General features: G+C 44.9%; 1 protein-coding gene and 1 pseudogene across 1 annotated transcript in view; one reads left to right on the top strand and one right to left on the bottom strand.

The window, feature by feature from the left end:
* The window catches only part of PSMD11 (proteasome 26S subunit, non-ATPase 11), a 29,923-nt gene extending 15,079 nt beyond the window's left edge, over positions 1–14,844 (top strand). The window contains exons 5-14 of the mRNA XM_068530530.1: positions 166–223; positions 2,294–2,488; positions 6,864–7,008; positions 7,949–8,009; positions 9,802–9,864; positions 11,744–11,869; positions 12,374–12,409; positions 12,674–12,725; positions 13,025–13,167; positions 13,286–14,844. Coding sequence (XP_068386631.1) covers positions 166–223; positions 2,294–2,488; positions 6,864–7,008; positions 7,949–8,009; positions 9,802–9,864; positions 11,744–11,869; positions 12,374–12,409; positions 12,674–12,725; positions 13,025–13,167 — 879 coding nt within the window. The 3' untranslated portion in view covers positions 13,286–14,844. The remainder of the gene's footprint in view (positions 1–165; positions 224–2,293; positions 2,489–6,863; positions 7,009–7,948; positions 8,010–9,801; positions 9,865–11,743; positions 11,870–12,373; positions 12,410–12,673; positions 12,726–13,024; positions 13,168–13,285) is intronic.
* On the bottom strand, positions 3,728–6,296 carry LOC137754963 (very-long-chain (3R)-3-hydroxyacyl-CoA dehydratase 1 pseudogene; annotated as a pseudogene).
* Positions 14,845–17,066: the final 2,222 nt, after the last annotated feature.

Below are 17,066 nucleotides of genomic sequence, written 5' to 3'. Positions count from 1 at the left end.
ATAGGAGATAATATCACGGGCTAGATGATTTTTTAGGCTGAATTTGATGCTTTCATCAGGACTTGAATATTCAACAGTAACAGTTCTGTGACTGTCAATCTTTGATTTCTTTCTTTGGCTTTTTTCCTCCCCTTTCCGTCAGTCAATGCCTTTTCTCTTTCCTAGGCAAGACTGGTGTCTTTGTACTTTGATACCAAGAGGTACCAGGAAGCATTGCATTTGGGTAAGTAAGCTGGTGGAAGCTAGTAAGGCGTCTGTAGCTGGCTAAATGAATGTATTCCAAACCTGGCTACTCTTATTAGTTACATATTAATAATTTATGTTCTGCCTACTTCTAAGAAGGATTTAGGGTGGCTTACATTTACTGAATCTGTCATGGAAAAATGCCATTTAGAAGTTCTAAGAAACTAACTGTCAACTTTAGAGAACAAAAGGGTCAAATTGCTCGTATTTACTATCACATCTACTGTATCTGTTTATAATTATTCCTAAAATCTATTTTAAAAATCAAGAAATTAACTGGGTGCAAATACATAGGAAACCTGAAGTGGGTCAGCTAAAGGCTTTTCCTTTTGGCTTTTAAACACTGTGAAATCTTTGCCTGCTGTCTTTTTTTTTTTTAATTAATAGATACATCTGGACTGTTTTCTCCAGATGGAAGAACACGGCTTTCATGATCTATTAAGTTGAAAAAATTGCCAATATTCAATTCTTATCCTGCAAAAATGGAAATTTCATATGGTTCAAACAACTAGTAGCATTTAAAAAAAATAACAGGTTTATTGAGATATAATTCACAGACCATAAAACTCACCCTTTAAAAGTGTACAGGGGCTTCCCTGGTGGTGCAGTGGTTGAGAATCTGCCTGCCAATGCAGGGGACACGGGTTCGAGCCCTGGTCTGGGAAGATCCCACATGCCGCGGAGCAACTAGGCCTGTGAGCCACAACTACTGAGCCTGCGCGTCTGGAGCCTGTGCTCCACAACAAGAGAGGCCGCGATAGTGAGAGGCCTGCGCACCGTGATGAAGAGTGGCCCCCGCTTGCCACAACTACAGAAAGCCCTCGCACAGAAACGAAGACCCAACACAGCCAAAAATAAATAAATTAAAAAAAAAAAAAAAGTGTACAATCAGTGATTTTTAGTATATTCACAGAGTTGTGCCACTGTCACCACTGTCTGATTTCAGAATATTTTCATCACCCCAGAAAGTAACCTTGTACCCATTAATTGTCTCTTCCCATTAATTCCTCATCCATCATCTCTGCCGGCCCACCTTCCCAGGCAATCACTAACTACTTTTTGCCTCTGTAGATTTGCCTATTTTGGACATTTCACATAAATGGAATCATACAGTGTGTGGTCTTTTTGATTGGCTTCTTTCTCGTAGCATAATGTTTTCAAGGTTCATCTGTGTTGTAGCATATAGCAGTGCTTTTATTGATGAATAATATTCCATTGTATAGCTGTACAACATTTTATTCATCCATTCATCAGTTGATGGACATTTAGATTGTTTCCACTTTTTGGCTATTATGAATACTGCTGTGAACAGGTTTTATGTGGACATGTTTCCCTTTTGGGTATATACCCAGAAGTAGAATTGCTGGGTCATATGGTAACTCTGTTTAGCTTTTGAGGAACTGCCAAACTGTTTTCCAAAGTGGCTACAGCATTTTACATTCTCACCAGCAATGTATGAGGAGAGTTCCAGTTTCTCCACATCCTCACCAACATTTCCTAATATTGTCTGTCTTTTTAATTTTAGCCATCTTAGTGGGTGTGAAGTAGTATCTCATTTTGGTTTTGATTTACATTTCCTTAATGACTAAACTAGTGATGTTGAGCATGGGGAAGAAGGTGTATTTGGAGAATGTTAGTATATCCAAAGCTCTTTCCTTCCCCCACCAACCCTAGTGCCTGGTGTTTCTTATGTAGTCTTGTGATTATTGGACAGGAAGAGAGTGAGATCAAGTGTCTGTCTGAACTGGATAAGTAATTTCAGCATTTTCTGGGTGGGGATTCCCACTGTATTCAAATCTTAGGAGTAAGCTTATATGATTCTTGGCTGTAATGTCCTTTGTGTGCAGAAAGGCTTCAAAGAGATCTGTTTCTCTTTTGGAAGATAGCACATTAGCAGAAAATTTAAATCTTGCAAATAAATAACCTCTTTTTGAGTTCAGGCAGGTTTCTTTATTCTCAGTGTTCTTATGAGGGTGAGAGGAAAATATTACGATATTAAAATATTAAGATTATGGCTAACAAAGGGGGTATATGTTTTTTCTTTCTCCAGGTTCTCAGTTGCTGCGGGAGTTGAAAAAGATGGATGACAAAGCCCTTTTGGTGGAAGTACAGCTTTTAGAAAGCAAAACATACCATGCCCTGAGCAACCTGCCAAAAGCCCGAGCTGCCTTAACCTCTGCTCGAACCACAGCAAATGCCATTTACTGCCCCCCTAAATTGCAGGCCACCTTGGATATGCAGTCAGGTAACACCCAGTGTTTTCTTAAAGCTCATCTTACCTCACAGGTGAAAGGACTGGGGGGTTAGGGCTGGAGAATAAAATTGGCTGTTTTGGCTCAAGCTTCCTCAGAGAAACCAATGGAAGGTTACCTCTCTCACTAGCTGCCCCTCTCCTCTTCACTTGCTGTTAACTGCCTAAAATATATAAAGAGCATACTTAACCTGTGGTTGACCAGGCAAACTGATTATTAGAGCCAACACCCTAGAGAGGTCTCACTTAGGTTTAAAAAGCTCTCCCTTATCTTCCATCTTAGTCACTTACTCAGAATGGTAGCACTTCTCTCCAGAATTGGACTAACCCAAGTCTCTTGTCACTTGGAGATCTTTGTAAAGCATGTTGGACTTTTCTAAAGGGCCTCAGATCTAGGCTGAGGAAGGACACCCCCCCAACCCCCCCATTTCAGTCGAGTGTACTGGGTTGCTTTCTGATGGAGTGTGTGAATTTTGGGGCTAGGAGGCCATGGATTGGCAATAGAATACTTTTTCTTGTAGTCAGCAGCTTTTATTAGTTATAACTTATTATCAATATTGAACAAGCATTATTGGAGTCAGAGGACTAACTAGTGTTACCTGGTGTTACCTCTTCGCAATCTTTGTTTCCATGTAAAACTGTAAGAGGGAGATAATAGCTACCATACTTGCCTCTCAGGTATTGTAAGTATCAAATGGCATGTTTTGTGATTCAGGTTAAAAGCAGAAGCTCTAGAAAAAAGTCTAGAAAACGACTTTTCTAGGTTGAAATTTTGGTTCTGCAAATTTCTAGCTGTGTGACTGGGCAAGTTACCTAAATTTTTCTTTAGCTCATCTGAAAAATGGCGATAAATAATTGTACCTCCTCATAGGATGGGAGTGAGGATTAAATGAGATGATGAATGTAAGCTCTTATCACACAGTACCTTGCTTTGACCAAATACCGGCACTTGGTTTAAGCCACTGCTCTTCATTATGTTCTTTCTTCATGGTCAAGAGATGAACTTGCATCTTATTTCTCAGAGCAAATAGAGGCCATTTTTATGTGAACCTTCTTTATTTCTCTTTCCTCCCCAGAATTTGTTTCATTGTTCGTTTTTACCCATTATCAAGCATGATCCTTCTACCTGTCCTTTTTTAAGTCTTTAGTTTTTCAATTCTAAGTCTAGTTTTCTTGTCTCCACTTGGATCTTCCTCTCAGTCTTTTTTTTTTTTTCTCATCAAGCTCTTTATTCTTGTTATTAAAACTTGGACTCAAGTAATCCTGGTTATTCTGGAAAAAGCACCTTGTTGTAGGGATCATTTAATCATCCTTTTCGACAATCACCTCTCCATGAAGCACCTGTCTTCTCTGACGTAATGTATGAAAGTAGAGTTGTGGAAACAATGGTATACATGAGGCCATGGTTATAAGAAGAAAATGATAGTAGTCAAAAGAGACATTGTATTTATTGGGAAGTCTTATTGAGAACATTCCTGTTTTCTTCACGTGTGGTAAGGCAGCGTATATTGTATGTCGCGTATCGTCTGAAGTTCACCAGCAACTCCGACAGGATATAAGGTGATAAAAAAATTATATTGGTTTTATACTATGAGTAACGAGCCACACCATAAAGATTCTTGAACTCCCTTGGACCCCAGCCACAAGCACAGAAGTAGGTACAATTCCAATTAAACAGTGGACTATCTCAAGCAAGACGAATGTCTGGAAAAATTTAAGTGTCTTCTGAATACTTCTATATAAACCTTTGTGTGTTCCTTTTTCCATATAAGAACAATAGGCAGTACCAGCCACCCCGCGGTCATGGTGATGTTGTAGAAGGTGAGCCAGGCGGTGGCCAGCAAGCCCAGGCGCCTCCTCTTGCCCACGGCCTCCCTCTTCTCGCCGGCCTCCGAGGCACCACCATTGGTGCCGCCCTCCTTGCTGGGGGGACGTGGACAAGAGGGGCAGGGGAGCGGGAGGGGGCCTGGCTGAGCGCACTGCTGCCGCCACGGTCAGGCGCCCCGCCAGCCCTGCCAGCCCGGCCCCCTGCCTTCCTCTCAGTTGTTGAACGGCCCCAGCTGAAAAAGCACAGCCTTTTGTCCTTTTAAAATTGCTGTCTTCTCCTTTTCTGTCAGGCTTGGAAAAATTGAAAGAATGTCATTACTCTGGTGTCTCTGTTGACTCCTTGAAAGACAGTAACTCCCCTGTATCCTCTGTCAGATTTGGTGGGGTTTGACACTGTTGAGCACTCCATGCTTCTCTGACAGCATTATCTTCTTGGTTCTCCTCCCTTGACTAATTATCCTCAGTCACTCTTTCTTCTGATGTATCAGGTTGAGTCTGTCTCCAAATCTGCCCTTTCTTTTCCATTTCTACAATCACTGCTCTAATTAATGCCACCGGACCACTGGAGTAGTCTTTTACTGATCTAACTGTCCCTAGTCACTTTGCTCAATCCATCTTGCTAACTAGTCCTAAAGTCATTTTTTGGAAACACAAATCTGATCGTGTAACTCCAATGGTTCCCCATTATCCCCAGGCTATTTTACTTTAACAGTGCATTCAAAAGGAAGACATCCTTTTCATGGTTATCTCTGGTTTTCAGTCCTAGTCACCAAATGACTTTATGTGTTCCTGCTCCTGTGCCTTTATATATTTTGTCTTCTGTTCTTGGAATTCCCCTTTCCATCTTCTCCCCTTGGCAAACTCCTATGCATCCTTCCGGATCAAGCTCACATGTCTGCCTTATAAACCCTCTTCAGTGCCTTCTTTACTTTGGACTTCCCTATGAAAGGTACATTCTTTGGTACATATTATGGTACGAATCTCCTTGTTTCTGTTTTGATGACCACTGTGAGACTGTGAGCTCCTTCAGGGCCTTATTCATATTTATTTTCTCTATAGTAGTTATATCAGTGCTTGGCACATGGTAGGCCCTTGTTAATATTTGTGTTGAATGAGTAACAGTCTAGTGTTTTGTTTCTTTAGATAATAAATGTCCTATGCCAGCTGTGATACTTGTAGTCCTAATGTGGTCTCTATTTGCTAATGTGTTTTGGAAAGCAGTATACCAGTTCTTCTTTACTTTTTTCTTTTTTTAATCAGTCTTATTTTTTGTCTGGTCTATTCTAACTCTGGACTGGGAAAAATGGGAAAATGGGCATTTGTCTCATTTAATTTGGCAGTGCTAGTAGTCTGTTGGGTATTTTTGAGGGAGGTCTCCTTGGCTACAGAGGAGGGTGGGTTTTCTCCAGGCCTCTGTAGTTAAGAACAGTAGTAGGAGAAGGACCTGATTCCTTCAGCCTCTAAACAGGAGGCTTTTTGGGTAGGTTTTGCACATATCACTCAGTAGTGGTTATTAGTTAATTCATAAGTTCCCAACTGGCAGGCCAGGCACACAGGTATGTGACGGGTGGTCTGAAACAGTGATCCCCTGGGGTCATGTGTGAGCAGTTTCATCCTTTTACTCCAGTGTGCTGAATACTTTATTCGTGTACCTTGATGTGGAAAAGTTGGGAAGCCCTGTGGTAAACAAATGGATGTGGCTGAGGCAGGGTTAGAACTGATACACAGAATCTTAGGGCTTAGTTGCCTTCCAAGCTAGGAAGAACTAATTTTCACGTCATCCCACGTGATAGCATAGGTTGGAAGTAATAGCAGGTTCAGTCAAAGTTAGGCTCATTGGGAGCAACCCAACTTCTAAACAGTAAGAGAACTGGTTAGATGAAGTGTAGCGTATCAGCCTAAGGAAATACTGCTTAACTGTGTACAATTAAGTTCATGGATTTGGCATTACATGAAATCCATTTACTGATCGCATCAAGGCAAAGGTACATCTATCTATAAATGACCAGTATCTGAAATGAGACTGTAAGAGGTTGGATTTTTTTTTTCTCTCTCATGAAAGCTTGCTTACTTATAAAAATGTCAAGTTTAGAAAAGCTACCTTAAAGAAATGGTTGATGTTATTAAAACTACTAATTTGGGCAGACCAGGGAGGGATGTTTGTGTCAGTTTTCTGACCCGTGAAGATAATGTCATGGAGGGTAAACGTGGCCTTTTCTAGTGGTTCCAATGGATAGCAGGACTGCTGTGGTGGTGTGAAAAGATGTTACCATATGCGGTTTTTAGGATCCCCTTTTGTTGGGTCTCTAACTCCTTTGGAATTAATATTGGAAAGGTGACTTGAACTGGGAGGCCAGAGACCTGGGTTCTAATCCCAGCTTTGCCACTAGATGGCAGTGACTTTGGGCAGGTCCTTTATTCTTTCTTGACCTCATCAATAAGTAGATGAGGTTGGGATAGATTTTTGAGGCCCTTCCCAGCTGTGACATTTTATGGTTCTATTATTTCATATGGTTCTTACTCTTTTCTTTTCAATGCCCAGGTATTATCCATGCAGCAGAGGAGAAGGATTGGAAAACTGCATACTCATATTTCTATGAGGCATTTGAGGGTTATGACTCCATCGATAGCCCCAAGGCCATCACATCTCTGAAGTACATGTTGCTGTGCAAAATCATGCTCAACACGTAGGTGCACATTAACTTTGGGATATGAGAACTCAGGTCCTTCATCTAAGATTTTCTGCCATGGCAGAGATGGCTTGGGCAGGGAGTTTGGCCAGTTACAGAAGCAGCGGCTGCCACCTCGTGGGGCTGATTGAGGTGGAATGGGAGGATCGAAGGTAATCCAGAGCACTTTTCCTTGCTAGTCTTTCAGAACTGGGGAGACAGATTTCAGAAATCTCTTTCCCAGCCCCTCTGAGTGTTCTCCTCATCCTACAATTCTGTCCGGAGAGTTGTTGAGCACAGGACAGAGGGCCAGGAAATGGCTTACAGACCACCACCAGCCATTGGGCCACCCAGAATGGGAGTGGTTAAAGGAGAGGTTAGGGAGAGGTTTGAAAAAGGCGACAATGGCAAGTATGACAGCTAGATCTTTTTCTAAAGATTTACAGAATTATTCCACATTCTTTTTTGGGGTTAAATGAGATACTGACTGGGATTCTTTTTGGATCTTGGGATTAAACAGGGCTTGTGTTTTGAAAGATCTGTTATACTGGGATATGATTTATATGTATCATTTTGCCTGTTGGGTCTATTACTTCTGGTAGGTTCAGTGTGGCTTGCTTTTTCTTTTCTTTTTTTTTTTTGGGCTATGTCGTGCAGCTTGCGGGATATTAGTTCCCTGACCAGGCCAGGGATTGAACCTGGGGCCATGGCAGTGAAAGCGCCAAGTCCTAACCACTGGACCGCCAGGGAATTCCCAGTGTGGCTTTCTTTTTAATGTTCAGTTTTGCTGCTTTTCAGCACTGAGCCCAGAGTGGAGAAAGCCTAGCTTCTGTGGTGTGAGAGGCCTGTGGGTTTAGGGGTGGGCAGAGTCTTTTCAGAGGAAAAGATATTTGCCTAAACATATGCTTAGAAGCATAACATCCTGGAGCAGTTGACCGAGTATGTATTTTTTTTTTAGCCCAGAAGATGTCCAGGCCTTGGTGAGCGGGAAGCTTGCACTTCGGTATGCGGGGAGGCAGGTAGGGGATGCCTTCACTGCGGCTCTGATCTCTGCTCACTCTGAGGCAGCGTGTTATTAGACATGGTGTTCAGTGAGACCGTGCTCTTCAGGTCTCCATTCCGCTCTTCATTCTTTCTTCCCGCCTCTTCTTTTCATTAAGCTCGTTCGGTATATTCCCTGTATTGTTAATTCTTGGCCTGAAAAGTCAATGTTTGGTGTTCTTGTGGGTATCGGGTGGTTTGAGGGACTTACAGAACTCAGAATTGAACTGTAGCATTTACAGTGAGTTAGGTTGCATTTAGCTTCGACCGGAAAGTGTATCTACCACGATCTTGGCTTGAAAATTTAATGTGCGGAATAAGAAATCTTGGATTCTCCAAGAGTGTGGAGCCGGGTAAGGTCTGGTGCGCATGTGCTTTAGAGAGGTCAGATTGCTTGGTGCAGAAACTAGGTTTTGATGACTCATTCAAGTGCTTCTCTTATCAGTACCTTCCCACTCTTGTCCTGAGTTTGGGTGTGGTCAAGAAGAGGCCTTTGATGGTCGGTAGCCCTATTTGTGATGGCTTTTATGCCTGAATAGGTAAGAGTGTGACCTGTGTAAAGATGATGTCTCAGATGTCTGCATCATCACTTTGTACTTTACTTGATTATCACTGGTAAAGTAAAAGTAGTCTTTCTAGGTTTCAAATGCAGTTGTCTCTAAACAACAGACACGTTGGCTATCTCACTGTATCTTTGGCAGAATGTCCACAACAGATGATTTCTTCCTTCTATACAAGTGGCCCTAATTGGCTTTTCATCAGAAAAAGTTTCAGATCAGCTCCTAGTTTTGACCAAAAGAATATTGGTTATTTCTGTAGTGAAAGACTCACTATCATATCTAGAATTAGAGTTGAGGAGATGGGCTAAGAGAGGTCAAGTGTCCAGAACAAGGCCAGGTAACTAGTAATGGTGAAGCGAGACTTTGAACTTGGGTTATCTGGCTCTGAGTTTCATGCTATTCTCATTATGACATTTTTCTGTCTATAGGACAAATGCTGGAGACAAACTACACTAATGATTAGCTTTGCATCATTTTTAAAGTCTGCAGTATAAGACACTACCTTCCTTGTTTAAGTACATAGGCTGGTACAAGAGGAGCTCCCTCTGGTCCTTTGCACCTTGATGACAGCTTTCAAGCAGGAGTCAGGCACTCAGGAAGATGAATGTTGTAGATTTCGTGCTGAGTAGAGACTTAACAGCTTGGTTGGGTACTTTTTATAACGTTTTATAAAGTTAGAAGTTGCCCCTCAGCCCTTGGTTATACCTTCATCACTCTGGGGTTTTAACATTCAGTATGATACGTAGAGTTTTGATGCTTCAGGCCTAATGAAAGTAAACCTTGGTCTGTGCCCTGCACCAAACCCAGCAGAATGAGTTTTTATAAAGCACAAGGTATGATCAAGTCTGAGGGCAGGAAGGCATCTGTGGGGTGTAGGGATAGGGAGTCTTGGAGGAGGGGGGAGGAAATCGCACTTCTCTGGCCATTTTCCCTTTTAGCTTGTCATCTTTGGAGAATGCTTTATCAAAGTCTCTTTTTTGGAAAACTTCCTATTTCCTAGTACCTTTAAGTCACTTCAGCTTTCAAAGGGAAACTGGTTGGCACACAGTGGTATTCCTCTAGCTTTTCTTCCTAGGCCTGTGAAGAAGAGCAGTGGTGGGGCAGGCTCTTCCTTGCAGCCAGAAGTTGTGTGGACATAGCATGTTCCTTATGAGACTTGTTGGGATGTGAGCATGCAGATCACTTTCACTGTTTCTCTCTTTATTCTTAGACAGAAGCACTAAAATGTGTGGCTCAGGCTAGCAAGAACAGATCACTGGCAGATTTTGAAAAGGTAAGCAAGGTATTGGGTTGGTAGGGAACTGGTGGAGGGGAGGGGCATTTGAGCACTTTAAAAAGTTTTTTTTATCTTTAAATGATTATAGTTTTACAAGAAGTTGCAAAGATAGTACAGAGTGATCCCATGTACCATTCACCCAGTTTTCCCCAGTGGTTACATCTTATCTATAGTACAGTATCAAAACCAGGAAGTAGTTAAGCACTTTTGTACAATGAAACTTGTTGAGTTGTCATACCTCATTTATATACAGTACCTTTCAGTTTCAAAAAGTTCTGTCGTCCTTCTTTCACTTGATTTTTTTTGTTTTGTTTTGGCTGTGTTGGGTCTTCGTTGCTGTGTGCAGGCTTTCTCTAGTTGCGGCGAGTGGGGGGCCACTCTTTGTTGTGGAGCACGGGCTCTACGCGTGTGGGCTTCAGTAGTTGCAGCACACGGGCTCAGTAGTTGCGGCACGTGGGCCCTAGAGCGTGTGGGCTTCAGTAGTTGCGGCACGTGGGCTCAGTAGTTGTGGCACGCAGGCTCTAGGGAGCGCGGGCTTCAGTAGTTGTAGTGCGTGGGCTCAGTAGTTGGGGCTCGCGGGCTCTAGAGCGCAGGCTCAGTAGTTGTGGAGCACGGGCTTAGTTGCTCCGCTGCATGTGGGCTCTTCATGGACCAGTGATTGAACCCATGTCCCCTGCATTGGCAGGCGGATTCTTAACCACTGCACCACTAGGGAAGTCCCCTTTCATTTGATTTTTCACAGCAAACCTGTTACCTGTATTTTATGCTTGGGGAAGCTGGAATTTAAAGAGGAGGCCTGGGTCACACAGCTCATGTGTGTCAGGGTCTGACACAGGCACCATGCGGCATGGTCTTCGGTGTTACTTCAGCTCCAGAAATGCCAGGCCTGCTTCTCCTCTGTGGACAGAAGAGAAGTTTTGATGTGTGCATCTGGGCTGAAAGACACTTCCTTAGGACAGAAGTTCTAGGCTGGCCTTGCCTCCTGTGCCTTTCACTCAATGTTTGTGAGGGTTTGGAAAGGGAGAAAAACTTGTCTAAGCAATAGGGTGAGACTTATACTTCTCTGAGCCTCTCTCTTAGTCTGAGTATAATGACCAACTTAATAAAAACCTAGATCCAGGAAGAAAAGTAGTATGGACAGAAACTAGACGATGTGGCTCTCTGACTGTCCCCAGGGTTCATCATCTTCCTTGAGGTTCTTGCCAATTTCATTTCCTTACTTGGCATGATTTGCTTGCTTCCCTTAACACCTTATAGCACAGCTGACATGAGGCTGGGATATTGTGAGAACATTACTAAAGGTAAATAAATCACATACACAAGTAAACAAAGAGTCTAGATCATTTTATCCCCAAATTTGGATGGAACACTTCTAGTAGGGATTAACAAAAGGGTCTGTGATCAGATATTTGGGAAACACTAGGGCTAAACAAAATTAGAAAGGTACTTTGTTTTCTGTGCTGATATTCCTTATAAAACCCCAAGAGCTAGCTGTGGAATTCAGCATTTCCTATTATTTAACCTGAGAATCCCCCCTCCTCCTGCCCCCATGGAGGCCTTATTTGTTCTGTGGAATACATATTGAGAACTGCTTTTGCAGTGAATTTAGCTTGCAAGCTGAGCTGCTCTTAGGGCTTACATGGTCTGAGCTGTCAATGCGAGGCTTTTGGACGGGAAGATGGTGCCTAGGGTTAGGCTCCGTCTTTTACTTCTTTTCATTTTCTTTTGCCTTCAGTCGTGGCTGTTCTTTCATCTTCCCAAATCCTCCAGAACTACAGTCAACCATGTAGTTACAAGGGCCAGCACACTACTTAGGAAGCTGCGAGTAGCGTGACTTTCAAGTCCTTTTCTGTGCCAATCTCGGCTCTTTTGGCAGGCTCTGACAGATTACCGGGCAGAGCTCCGGGATGACCCAATCATCAGCACACACTTGGCCAAGTTGTATGATAACTTGCTGGAACAGAATCTGATCCGAGTCATTGAGCCTTTTTCCCGAGTACAGGTAAGAACCCTCTTGGGGACCCTAGCTCTTCTCTGGTGGCAGGGGGTTTCTGGCTAGGCGTCCTCACTGTAGCCACCTCCCTTCCCACAACCATCCAGAGTAGGAACTCACTTCCAGGGTGTGCCTGCTGGGCAAGAGACCCCCAAGAGCTTGGGATTTTCTTGACAGGGAATGAGAGTCAAGGAGAGGGAGGGATGCTGTGGGGTAGAGGCTGGTGAGGTTGCCCCTGCTTGTTTTCAGTGCAGTCTCCGCCTAGCTTTTGCAGTCACTGTGCGTGTGGTAAACGCTTTCTGTTCTGGGTGTGTGGGACAGGAGTGTATTTGTTGTCTGTAGTGATGCAGGGTAGGCAGACGGACCAGGCACAAGAGACCTAAGCACAGCCAAAGAGAATCTGTCCCTGTAGAGACATTCGGCAGGATTTCAAGATACAGCACCACCCTCATCCCGATATTAGAGGCAGAAGTAAAACTTTCAGTGTTGGTGTCTTTTTACCTTTCCTTTTAGATCGAACACATATCTAGCCTCATCAAACTCTCCAAGGTAAGGAGTCCTGAGCTTGTCTTGAGGGTAGGGATGGGGAAAGGGGCATGTGGAGGGGCTGCCATTTACACCCGCTGGGCCTTATTGCAAAGCTCCCAGGCTTCTCAGTGGGGACTGGGGACCGTGGGCTGAGAGCTGCAGATGCATTGTTGCTGTTTTATTTTCAGACCGTTTGCCATAAGATCCTTTTGTACAAGCCTTTCATGTCAGTGTGATCTCTGACTAGTAGATGCTGGGCCCTTCAATCATGTGCTTTGATTTTAGGCCGACGTGGAAAGGAAATTATCACAGATGATTCTTGACAAGAAATTTCATGGTGAGTAACCGTCATGCAGGCGAGGGGGCTGGTGGAGGTGATGAAGTGGGGAAGAGGCGTCAGGCTCTTGTTTATCTTGAAAGAAGGTGCTCCACTGTATCACCTGGTGGTTCCCGGGGATCCTTGTCCCTCTCGTGCCTGTGACGAGAGTGTAATACACATGCACGAATGGAACAGGAAGATGACCTCTGTTTCCCCTCCTGTCTGGAGGAAGTGAGGCAGCTAGGGAGTGGGCTGCTTCTCAAACGCTCACGTGTCTAATCCTTTCTTTTACCTGGGTTTGCTTGTGTTCTCTGCAGGGATCTTGGACCAGGGGGAGGGTGTCTTGATTATTTTTGATGAACCCCCAGTAGATAAAACTTACGAAGCTGCTCTGGAAACAATTCAGAACATGAGTAAAGTAGTGGATTCCCTCTACAACAAAGCCAAGAAACTGACATAGGTGAGTGCTGACTCCGGGACCCGGGCCCGGGCAGCGCTGTCTTCTGCCTGTCGAGACTGAAAGCCTCCTGGTGGCCGTGCGGCTTCCCCGATTGACACTGCTCTGTCTTCTCTTGCAGAGTTGGATCTGTAGCGGTCCTTTGGAGAGTGTGTGTGGCGGGAGAGTGAAACCTTTGGGGAAAATGCTAGGAGATTTTTTCTTTCTGTTCTACTTTCCGCTCAGAAAGTTTTTAAATCCTCATTTGGTGCATCTGTGTTCCAGCCGATAGGTGTGCCAGTTTTCATGTAATCTTTACTGGCCCAACTTGGGAGTGGGGAAATTGCTTAAAAAAAGAAAAAAAAGAAAAAAAAAGGTTATTCTAAATAAAAGGAAAAAGGCTTACACTACCTAAAGCTGTGCTCTCTGCCTCCTGGGAGAGGGCCGCCAAGCCAGGCGCTCCGCCAGCCACTGGGGCTCCTAACCCACCCGCTGGGCGTCACCTCGCCTCCTCTTCAGAATTGGGTGTTCGCCTATCAAAGCAACGACTTTTTATTCTGTTTGTACTGAACCAAAACAAACAACTGTGTATAGACTGCTATTTTCCTTTTTATTTGAAATGAGGCGTTCCGGTGTCCTTTCCCCTGCCATGTGGCCCATCCCCCTGCCCTCACCCCAACAATGGCTCCAGCAGACTGGCCGAAGGTCCCGCCGCCGCCACCGCCGCAGCAGCACCTGCACGGCTCCGCTCCGACCTGGGAAGGAATGGGGACATGGCCGGGAGCTAGTGTCACCATGGCCACACGGGGAGCAGTGTGGGCCCTCAGGGGGCCTGCTGTGCATGTGGCTCTTTTTAACACAGTAAACTAGATTAGGTGTCAGTGTTTTAATTGCCTCTCTCCTCTGCTCTTTTCTCTCTCCCCCTCTTTCCCCTTCTCTCAACCAGGAGACCATCCCATGTCTCTCTTCCTTCCTCCTTCCCCCCTCCAGGGGAGCCAGGCTGTCTGAAATCCTTCAGCTTCTCTCCCCATCCCCCTGCTTCTCTCCTGCTGTCAGATGGATTTATTCCTTTTTTAAACAGTGAACATCGGAAATGAGACTGTGGGGTGTGTTGTTCTTTTTTTTTTTTTCCTCCCAATTTTTGTTGTTGGGTTTTTGAGCAACCTCATGTCCCCCTCCCAGGGAGCTTTCTTTATTTACCTCTTAGAAATGGAACGGATGGCAGGGAGAGCACTGTACTCCAGCATGCTTTGTTTTATGATGAGATTACATAGCAAGGCTTTTAATGCCATTTGGGCAGGTAAGCTTCTGCACCTCTGTTGTGCTCAGCTATATTTTCTTCTTCCTCTCATTCTTCTTTGTCTTCTTTTTTCCTCTCCCCCTCCTCCTGCCTCCTTCCTGCTGGCCTCCTTTTATCTTTCATTCCTTTTGTCAGATTATCCTTCCAGGTTTTCGTAATAAATTTATATTTTGTAAAAGGATTTTGTTGTACCAGGTTTTGCATCCTCACTGAATCTGACTGGTTTTTATTTTCCTCTCCAAAATCAGGTTTTTGTTCTCAACATCTTTCCCCATCATGTCCAGTCACTGTTTTGGTTTTGGCACCATCAATATCAAATGTACAAACGGTTCTTGCTAACCAACACCAGGTATATCTGATGTTCAGATGAGTTCCAATAAAAACAATTTTTTTTTCAAAAAGTGTCCTTTCTTGAGTGCTGGAGGGCTTCTGATCAAGTCCAGACAGCTCTGTGTAGCCTTCTAGACTGGACAAAGCTCTACTGTCTCATTTGCTTCATGGGAGACCTTGAGATCCGGGGTCAAGTGGAGGGCTTTGGGTGAGAAAGTTGGTCTGTGAGGGCTAAAATGGGAAATGGGGCTCAGTTATCTTTGTTTTTCCAAGGCATCGTGGTCCAGTGAGGACATGGGGTTTGGGTTGTAATATCCTCTGAGCCCGTTTCCTCACTTACACGACAAGTGATGGCGCTTTCTTGGTAGGTAATTGTGGGAGTGTTACATGAAGTCATGGAAGTACAGGTGCCTGGAGAGCCCTGGCATTCAGTTGTGGCTTAGTTTTAGTTTTTTGGAATCTTGTTCAAAAGGATTGACTTTCATACTACCCCCCAGACCCTGGGAGTGACCTGTCTTGTGGGGCTCTGGGGCCACTGGGAGGGAGGGTGGGCTCTAGCCACCAACTCCAGTCGAGCCACTCTCTGTTCTCTTTCAGTATTGTGTCTCTGTGTATAGGTCTACTTAAGGAACAGTTGTGCTTCAATAAAGGACTTCAAAAATATTCCAAAGAGATCCAGAGCCCGAGCAGTGGGGGGAGGGCAGTCCCAGGAGCTCAGTGGGACAGCAACCTTCTCTTCATCTCCCTGGGCAGGTCTGCTGACTTCCTGCAGACCCGTGCTGTCCAGTGTGTGGCCATGAGCCCCATATGGCTGTTGAGTCCTTGAAATTGTGGCTAGTTCAAGCTGTGATGCCCTGCAAATGTAAACAAACCAGACTTTGAAGAATGTGAAAAAAGAATGAAAAATTGCTCAACTTCTTTTTTATATATGTTGAAATATTTTGAGCATTTATTGGGTTAAATGTACTATTAAAATATACCTGTTTCTTTAACTTTTTTAATGTGGCTGCTAGAAAATAATTATCTACGTGGCTTGCATTTGTGGCTCATGGTTTCTTTTGGACAGCGCTGCTCCAGACCTCGAGGGACTGCTTCCCCTCCCAGGCCTCGATAAGCTGCATCTAGGTGCAGCTGAGAGGGTGGGGTGGCCATGGGCTAGCATGGGCCTGGCTGCCTCACTTATGGGCCCTTCCTGGCACCAGGCTTCACGGTGCCTGGGCTTCCTTGTGTGTTAATGAGATCCTGATGGCCTTGGGAGCGGCGGCTGCGGCCCTTGGCTGTGGAGCCCTGCTGCATGCTAGTTATGTAACCTGTGCTGCCCAGAGAGGCCACTAGATGCTGCTCTGTGATGCCTGAGAGAACAAAGCACGACTTCCTCAGGAGCCAGGGCTCAGACCTGCTTTATTTGGAACCCTTTCTGGGAGCTGGCTGGCTGGGGCCTTGGCCTCCCTTCCTCAGAGTGGTATGGGAAGGGGGCATGCAGAGGATGGGAACTCTCCATGGACATCCCAGCTGTGCATGTAACACGCAGGCTGGCTTTTCCGGCAGCTAGAGATAGACTATAGGATAAAGAGGCTGATTGATGGGGGTGGGATTTGGAGAGCTTCCCTGCAGTTCTCTGGTGAAGACTGGGAAGAAAACAGCTGTGCATCATTCATCCAGGTCTGCCTCCTGGGTCCTTGATCTGCCATTTTTGGCGGATGGTAGCTCTTCCTTCTTTCCTTCGCAGTTGGAGAAGTACTGGGAGCTTGGAGGGGGAGGGGGGTTGTTGGTGTGTTGAGTGAGCAGAGGAGTGGTGTGGTGCCTCAAAACAGGCAGAGCAGGCACAACACGGGTGGACAGGGTTCAGGGTTCTTCGGTCACAAAAGCCACTGTGCTGGCAGTGCCATCCCATTCATGCTCTGCTGCACACACGACTTTGCCTCTGACAAGTGTGAGGAGGTTGGAGTGGTTCTGCCAAGAGCTCTTTTTGACGGTAGTAGGGGAGAGCTGGCTGGACAAAGGCAAGAGAGGACGCAGGCTGGAAAAGGCCCAGGCCAATGCGAGCGTCCATGGTTTGGGAAATGGGGTGGGGTGAAGTGGAGCTTGGTACTGCCCACCATGAATTGGAATAGTTAGTATTGAAATTTTGTAGGTACAGGTAAGTACAGGGCGGCTCCAGATAGTTCTGAGGGGTGGATTACAGGCTTAGAAATCTAAGCATATTTCGGGAAGTGGAAAGCACTTAACCCCTGCTCAACATAGGAAAGGCAATGTGGACATGGGCCAACTCAGGAGCTGGGCCTCCATTAGG

The sequence above is a fragment of the Eschrichtius robustus genome, chromosome 20 (assembly GCF_028021215.1).
Source record: "Eschrichtius robustus isolate mEscRob2 chromosome 20, mEscRob2.pri, whole genome shotgun sequence".
Taxonomy (NCBI): domain Eukaryota; kingdom Metazoa; phylum Chordata; class Mammalia; order Artiodactyla; family Eschrichtiidae; genus Eschrichtius; species Eschrichtius robustus.
The sequence above is the reverse complement of the archived record's forward strand: the minus strand, read 5'-3'. Positions and strand labels throughout refer to the sequence as shown.